The sequence below is a fragment of the Takifugu rubripes genome, chromosome 15 (genome assembly GCF_901000725.2).
Source record: "Takifugu rubripes chromosome 15, fTakRub1.2, whole genome shotgun sequence".
NCBI classification, from domain to species: domain Eukaryota; kingdom Metazoa; phylum Chordata; class Actinopteri; order Tetraodontiformes; family Tetraodontidae; genus Takifugu; species Takifugu rubripes.
Genome location: NC_042299.1, coordinates 4525644 through 4533944, shown reverse-complemented (window position 1 = coordinate 4533944; position 8301 = coordinate 4525644). Strand labels below are relative to the sequence as shown.

The 8301-nt window shown below is 42.2% G+C and overlaps 1 protein-coding gene across 2 annotated transcripts in view; it reads right to left on the bottom strand.

Moving 5' to 3' along the window:
* Nucleotides 1-25: 25 nt before the first annotated feature.
* The window catches only part of camkk1a (calcium/calmodulin-dependent protein kinase kinase 1, alpha a), an 83716-nt gene continuing 75440 nt past the window's right edge, over nt 26-8301 (bottom strand). The window contains exons 15-17 of one of the 2 annotated variants that reach the window (XM_029848786.1): nt 6747-6850; nt 3589-3636; nt 26-2730 (exon numbers count right to left, since the gene is read on the bottom strand). In XM_029848786.1, coding sequence (XP_029704646.1) covers nt 2658-2730; nt 3589-3636; nt 6747-6850 — 225 coding nt within the window. In that variant the 3' untranslated portion in view covers nt 26-2657. The remainder of the gene's footprint in view (nt 2731-3588; nt 3637-6746; nt 6851-8301) is intronic. The other variant, XM_029848787.1, reaches the window with a different exon arrangement.

The following is an 8301-nucleotide window of genomic DNA, read 5'->3' as shown; positions in this document are numbered from 1 at the left end:
TTCAATGGCAGAAAAATGCATCAGAAATTATTTACCCTCTTTATTATCAATGATTATGTGTAGGTTTACAAAAGCATGCAAAAAAATTGCTTCTTTATACAGTCCAGTATGAATCAATACATATTTACATACATGACAGCATTAAGGTTTACATACTATAGGTTTCAATTTGACATACAATCAGATTCTAAATAACAAAAGACAGCAGGTACAGTCAATTCATGTAAAAGACAGTTGCATTAACACAGAAGTAGTAAAATTTGGATTTACATGTGAGCTGAAATTGTTACAAATGAATTAGTTCATTTGTTCACTTTCTTTTTTCATTTGATTACAGTGGCAACACAAAGCTTTGAGATCAGTGAGAGTGCAAATCTGTGCCACAGTGTGCATATTCATGTGCATGTGGATTCAGAAGATTCTGAGGAATACTAGGTAATTTCCTACATAGGCAATACAGAAATTATGTTATTTCACAAGACAGTTTCACAAGTGATGGTAATTGAGATGTAACAAGGCCTTAGGGGAAGAGGGAGGGATCACATTCATCCTAACAGAAAAAAGAACTATATCTGATTGCATACTTCACCCTACGATGACCTGGTCACATGTCCAGGGGCTATCCAGACTCAACATGCAAATCTGAAGGATTTGGGAGCAGTAGAAAAAGTACAGGAAACAACAACATCAACATTAACAACATTGTCAAACAGCAAAACAACTATCGCTGCAACAGGTTTTGACACAAAAGAATAAATAATTTTTCAAATGTTTAAAAGCTTTAGCAGCAATGTTGCACCATGCAGAACATCCTCAAGCAATTAATCTTGCACATAAACTGTACAGGTGTAGGTATCTTTATGCAAAGTGCAAATATTTTAAAAAGAGGCAGTGATTCTGTATCTCCAACAAGGACAACTAAAATCATATAATCTAATATAAACCAAAGACTGAGGGCCGGGGCGAGTACTACACTGATGCATGTTCTGAACCCCTGCACAGAATCACAGGTAGACTAGATCATTCTTGGATCTTTTTAAGGCACCCTCACAAGCTTTTTAACAATTCTGACCCAAACTGATGCTGCCCTTGAAGACAACATGTAAAGACGTCCGTAAAAACACATCAGTAATCATTCAAAAGATCATTCTTAGAAAAATTCAACTCCAAGTTTCATGTTTTTAGTTCAAACAGGCCTTCAGTGGGTCATATCCCACAAATGGAAGAGTTCTGAAAAATTCACCCCAAAATGAAAACACACTCATTATTTCATCTGTTAGAGGGGCTGTGGGGTTCGGTGGGGGTTTCCTTGAACTACCTGTGGACTATGTTGTGTAACCAAAAGAGAACCAAAGCAACCATATTGAACTGAAATGCAGTCTGGCATTTACACTGCAGTCAGAGCTTCCTCTGTCCATCTGCTGAGTGCACATGCACAAGACACATTGCATAACTGCAGAGTATTTATGCTAAAAACAAAGGCTTAAGACTACAGTAGGGTTGTTTTACAGTGTGGCCTGTAAACATGCAAATGACTGCTGATGGTTCACACACCTGTGTAACAACAACAGTGGAAAATGGATGAATGACTCTCCGTCTCTGAGGCAAAGATCTCTTTATGCGGACACCCATGTGGGATTCTTGTTAAGTTTTACCTGGGATCTGCTGGAGCCACTTGCTCTAGGTGCTCCAATTCCCACAGGGATCACTGATGTCCTCATACCCATCAGCCCCTGGTATTCGTCCAGTTTCACTGTTTTCCTGAAGTCACAATAACTTGGGATTGCTGCATCCATCAGTCCTCTTCATGCCTCTCTCCACCACCAAAATGTCTTGCTGGACCTGAAAGCCCTACTGGATCTTATCATGGTCACTCTCAACCACTTTTTGAGGCATGACCCATTTTGACTTCAGGATCTCCAGTCCAAACTCAGTACAGAGCAAGTCTTAAACAAGTTTTTGACTGCCTCACAAACAAAGAACTTACTTCATTTTGACACCGAGAGTGACACTAACAAATTCATAGCGAAAGTGAATTTCCTCCTCCAGTCTACAGCGCAATAGACAACAGAAATGAAAGAAAACAGAAGATGCGAGAGCATCAAAGCATAATTGTACACAAGACATTGAGAAGGGTTTAAGAGCAGTACAAATAGTGAACTTTCTGCATTAACACACTTTAGACAGCTGGCACCTGGTTCTGAGCCTGAGGACTGTGAAGGCAACACCTCACTGTGGTTCCGAAGTAAAAGGAGCTGATGGCACAAGAAAGATGAGACCTCGGGACATTTACAGTATTTACAATATTAAAACTGATCAGAAACGAAAATAAGCATGTATTTTTCTGATTTTTTTTTGTGGACTGTTTAATTATTCATCATGCAGAAGGTAGGTCAGAATATGTTCTGACATCTCAAAAATATATTTTTTTCTTTTCCAACAATCATTAATGATCCATAACTTCCTCTCTTGACCCAACAGTCACAACAGAAAGCATTTGAGCCAGGAAAAAAGCTCTTGTGACTCAAGAAGAGGGCAGAAAAATACCAAGTCAAGCACATTAGCTTCAATAATAGTGCAAAGAACAAACAGATTTGGTGCACAAACAGATAAATCTGTAGTGTCTCACTGGTGCGACAAGAACGTGCGGCTGGATATTAAGAGGAAGGCTCATCCTCATGCAGGTCCTCCAGCTCACTTTCTCTGGGTCCCTCTCCTGCACTGCTCTTTCTGAAATAACACAGACAGAATAAAAAAAAAAAAAAAGTGTTATTGAGAGGATTTAAGGAACACCAGTGTTGCAAAAAAGCACCTACAGGTCACTAAGACACATATAATCTGAGCAAATACATGACAGTACCTGATAATAAAAGTATTTTTGACCTTAAAACAACAAAATAAAGTTGAAAAATTCTCTGATCATTAGTGTCAGAGTCATTTTATTAATATACATTTGTTGTATTGCTGAAATTTGAAGTAAATTGACACACATAGACAGACAGATTGTAAATTAATGGTCAAATTCTTAGTATGCGTATAGTTTTCAGGTTTGTTAGGAATCAAGATTGGAGCCACTCAAGGAAAAAGGACACGAAAATTCAGGAAAAACTCCTCCGAGTACAGTAATTTAAGTTTTCTTTTCTTTTTTTTCTTCTTTTTCTTTCTTCTTCTTTTTTTTTTTAAATCAACATGCCCACAAAAACATTTTTAAAACCACTTATTGACTTTAATGCAGAACCTACAAGATCACTGAATTGACCAAATGCAGTGGAGTTAATATTTTATGCCACAAAACACAGAAATATTCAAGTTTGAGTTGCTACTGCACTACAAAGCTTTGCCTCTTGAATGCAGCAGGTAACCAGAAAGCTATTTTCTGATTAGACTGCCGTGTGACGAATGCTAACGAAATGATTTCTTTATGGGATACATCATCAAATGACAGTAGTGGTGGATTGGGGGTGAGAGCCATGTGGCTGCTGGGATGAGACAAACCAAGGGATGGGCTGGGGTCTGACAGGATGGTGAACACAGTGATTTAGGAGCAGTAGCTGGCAGCGGGTCACACAGAGCGGCTTACAGAGTTACCTGAGCGAGGGGTGGAGTTTTAAAGAGGGCCGAAAGGGCCATGAATCCCTGCAGCAAAGTGGGAGAAAAAGATGAAGAGGTCACAGGTGAGAGAGAAGAAAGCCTCAGACGTCCCCAACAGGAAGCTGATGGGTAACTTCAAGATAAATCCCATTCCAGGATGATATTAACAAAATAAAAGCTGGTTTTCTGTAGTTCTTTAGCATAACAGTTTTAACTGCAACATTTGGGACTCATAACTTATTTATTTAATTCATTAACAGTACAAACATTTTACAGTTACCAATAAATAATAACTCTCAAAATGTACGGTAAGTCCATCTAAGTAAATAGGAACCAAAACTACTTCCTTGCTCCACTGTCTTTGTGTTTCTGACCACACTGGGGAATCAAACTCAGTCTCATAGTGCCTGCATCACACTGCTTAATCATTTTAACTGTTGGTAACATGGAGGTGAAAATTACAAAAGAACAGAATGATCCCAATGTTTTTGCAGAATAGTCAGCTAATAAACATTCCAAATTGTTCTCTCTCATCTTCAAATCATAACCAGGAAATCTTTGAGTTTACTGGTGTGTTTGATAACTTCATATAAGGTATTAATGCCCCAGTCATTTTATTTAGACCTTATAAAAGGGCAGAAGAGTGAGACTTTAATAACAGTTATGTGGGATTCTGTTGGGTTTTATGTTCCAGTAGAGGGCACTATGTCATAAACTCCCATTTGTGTCCTCCAAAACACTTAGGGGAGCACCTACAGAGAAACAGGGGACACATCAGCTTAGAAGAAGGAGAACTCTAATACAATCCTAAATTAGTGTATTAGTGTAATTTCTCGAGCCTGCAGGCAACAATCTTCATGATAAAGTGTGCTTGAGCAATAATACACACCAAGGCCACCAGCAGCTATACTAGAGGCTTCAATATGCTCCCAGTAGAATTATATATGTTAAAACTCTGTCAATGAGATACATATTTGGCCTTCATCCCTGCAATGTTTTATAAAGCATAAAAGACAACCAAGGTCAGCCCGGAGCATCATTATATAAGACTATTTTTCGGCGGTTTAATGCTATATACAGCAAAGAAACTCTTATGAAAGCTCTAAGCCCTGATGCATATGATGGATGAATGAATTATGGCACTATGGAGTGGGAGGGGCCCTGAATCTGGGGGCCAGGACTGGGCAAATGAGTTGAATTCCTTTTTCAACAGATTCGACTGTGCTGCCCCTCCCCCTCCCTCTCCCACTCATCAAAGCCCAGACCTGACTGTGCTGTCACATCACCATCCCCCCTCTCCCCCCGTAATACCTCCGGTGCCGGAGGTGTTACGGGTCCACCACGCCACCTCCCTCCACCCCCTGCCAGATCGACCCTCCCAGTCCAACCCCCTTCCTCACCCACCAGGAGTCACACCTCGCCTCTCCATTACAGCTGATCAGGTGAGGAAGGAGCTGAGGAGGACCAAGACAAGGAAAGCTACTGGCCCTGATGGCATCAACTCCAGACTACTCAAGGACTGAGCAGATCAGCTCTGTGGAGTACTCCTGCACATCTTCAACCTGAGCCTCAGTCTGTAGAGAGTTCCACTACTGTGGAAAACATCATGTGTGGTTCCGGTTCCTAAGACTGTGGACGCCAGGGAGCCCAACCACTTCAGGCCAGTGGCTTTAACCTCTCACCTGATGAAGACCATAGAGAGGATCGTTCTCACCCACCTCCGACAGCTGGTGGACAGCAAGATGGACCCTCTACAGTTTGCTTATCGACCGGGCATTGCTGCACCGGTCACTCTCACACCTAGAGAGCACTGGGAGCACTGTAAGAGTCATGTTCTTTGACTTCTCCAGTGCCTTCAACACAATCCAGCCATCATTGCTGAGAGGGAAGATGGAGGGAGCCGGAGTCGACTGTCACCTAGCTGCCTGGACCACCAACTACCTCACCAACAGACTACAGTACGTGAGGCTCAGTGACTGTGAGGCCGACATGGTAGTCTGCAGCACGGGGGCACCGCAGGGTACAGTTCTCTCTCCCTTCCTCTTCACTCTCTACACATCGGACTTCAGCCACAACTCGGACAGCTGCCACCTCCAGAAGTTCTCCGACGATACAGCCATCGTTGGACGTGTGTCTGAGGGGAACGAACTGGAATACAGGAAGGTCATCACCAACTTTGTCGCCTGGTGTGAACTGAACCATCTGCGCATCAACACCAGCAAGACAGTGATCGACTTCAGTAGGAAGGCTTCTCACATTGCACCCGTGAACATCCAGGGTTTGGACATTGAGATCGTAGAGGAGTACAAATACCTGGGTGTTCATCTCAACAATAAACTGGATTGGACTCATAACACAGACGCGCTGTACAAGAAGGGCCAAAGTCGTCTTCATCTGTTGAGGAGACTGAGGTCCTTTGGAGTGTGCAGGTCATTGCTTAGGACTTTTTACGACTCTGTGGTGGCATCGGTGAACTTCTATGCTGTGGTCTGCTGGAGCTGTGGAAGCTCAGAGAGGGACAGGAGGAGACTCAACAAACTGATCAGAAGGGCTGGCTCAGTCCTGGACTGTTCTTTGGACTCCATTGAGGAGGTGGGTGAGAGGAGGATGTTAGCCAAGTTGACATCAATTATGGACACCCCCTCTCACCCCCTACACGAGACTGTGGGGGCCTTAAACAGCTCCTTCAGCAGCAGACTGTTACATCCATGGTGTAAAAGGGAACGTTACCGCAGGTCATTTATCCAAACTGCCGTCAGATTGTTCAACACTTAATTGTAGCACCAATAACCCATGTTTGGCATATTTGCACTAACTAATCATCCTACCTCTGGAATGTCTTATTTGCACATCTTATTTGCACCTTCATTTTTCTTCACACTGTCCGACACTCCTGTACATAATTTTTAATTTCTGTATATACTCTACAATGTACATAGCAATGTACATAATAGAAGAGTCTTTTCTTTTTTTTCTTTTAGTACTTTTGTACACCACGGGCTACCGCTGTAACGTGCAATTTCCCCGATGTGGGATCAATAAAGTCTTTTATCCTTATTCTTATCCTATGGCAACCCAGAGCTACTACATTGGCTCTGCTTGGTTCACCTTCTACAGCTCAGATGCTCAGTCTTCACAGATGTTGGCTGACTTACATGAGGAGACTGCTGGGCGCTGACATTGACCTTTCTTCTCTCCTGCTCGGACAGTCAAATGGATTACTGAAGGAGCGCTTCCTTAGCATAGCTCTGACCAGAATCTGAAACATTCACATAGAGCAGAGGACAGTTATCAGAGCTGACCACGTACAAAATGACCCTTCTATGACGTCATGAGGAAATAAAGCAACAGTGGACACCTGGGGTTGCTCAGCAGTATGAGATGGTGTTTTTATGCCACAAACAGCACCATGTAAACATATATTCTTTTGCAGTCTTCAGTTACAGTCTTGTGCTTAAGCACATTCAGAAAGACTAATAATGATGACAGGACAGCACTAGACTGGTTTAGAGCATATTTATCAGATAGATACCAGTTTGCTCATGTCCCTCTTCATACAGTAGGGTTAGCCATGGATTTCACAAGGTTCTGCACTTGGACCAATCCTTTTCACCTTGTACTTGCTTTCCTTAGGAAACATTATTCAGCAGCACAGAATAAATTTTCATTGCTATGCTGATGACACTCTGCTATATCTATCCATGAAACCAGAGGAGGCAGAGCAGTTAGTGAAGCTTCAGACCTGTCTTAAAGACATAAAGTCTTGGATGTTTTCAAATTTCCTTCTCCTTAATTCAGGAAAAACTGAGGTCATGGTGTTTGGTCCTGAACCTCTCAGGGATAGATTAGATCACATTATCACTCTAGATGGTATCTCCTTAGCATCTAGTCTCTCTGTGGGGAATCTTGGAGTAACTTTTGATCAAAATGTCTCCAACTCACACATTAAATTAGTCTCTAGAAGTGCCTTTTTGAGGAACATTGTAAAGATCAGGAAGCTACTAACGCGGCATGATGCTGAAAGGTTAGTCCATGCATTTGTTACTTCCATGCTGGACTATTGTAATTCTTTAATATCAGGGTGTCCAAAAAACTCTTTAAGAAGCCTCCAGGTGATCCAAAATGCCACAGCTAGAGTTCTGACAGGTATTGACACATAACTCTTGTACTGTCATCTGTTCATTGGCTGCCCATTACCAGCTCCCTGTCCAGGCACGGGAGGCTGACTCCATCTCTACTTTTAAGATTAGACTTAAAACCTACCTCTTTGAAAAAGCTTATTGTCACTAATTCTTTAGTCCCAGTTACTATCCTAGACAGACAAATTATCATACTTAAGGGGTCGTCTAATTATTAGGTTAACATTTTAGTTACGCTGCTATAGGTCGAGGCTGCCGGGGTCCAGAAACATGATCACCTGACAGGCCTCTGTCACCCCACAGCGTTGTTATTTCTTGTGTAGTTTTTCTGCCCCCCCTGTATTCATCTACAGGTATCGCCACCTTCAGAGCTGCATGCTGACCTACTGAACTCTGACCTCGCTGACCCACTCAACTCGACTCTACCGGCAGCTTATTTTAATCAACATAATGTATTTCTTTATGTATTTCTGTATGTTCTACCTATTCTCTCCTCTACCTGTCCTCTCCCTTCTCCTCTCTCTCTACCCAGCCAACCATCAGCAGGAGGATCCCCCTATATGAGCCTGGT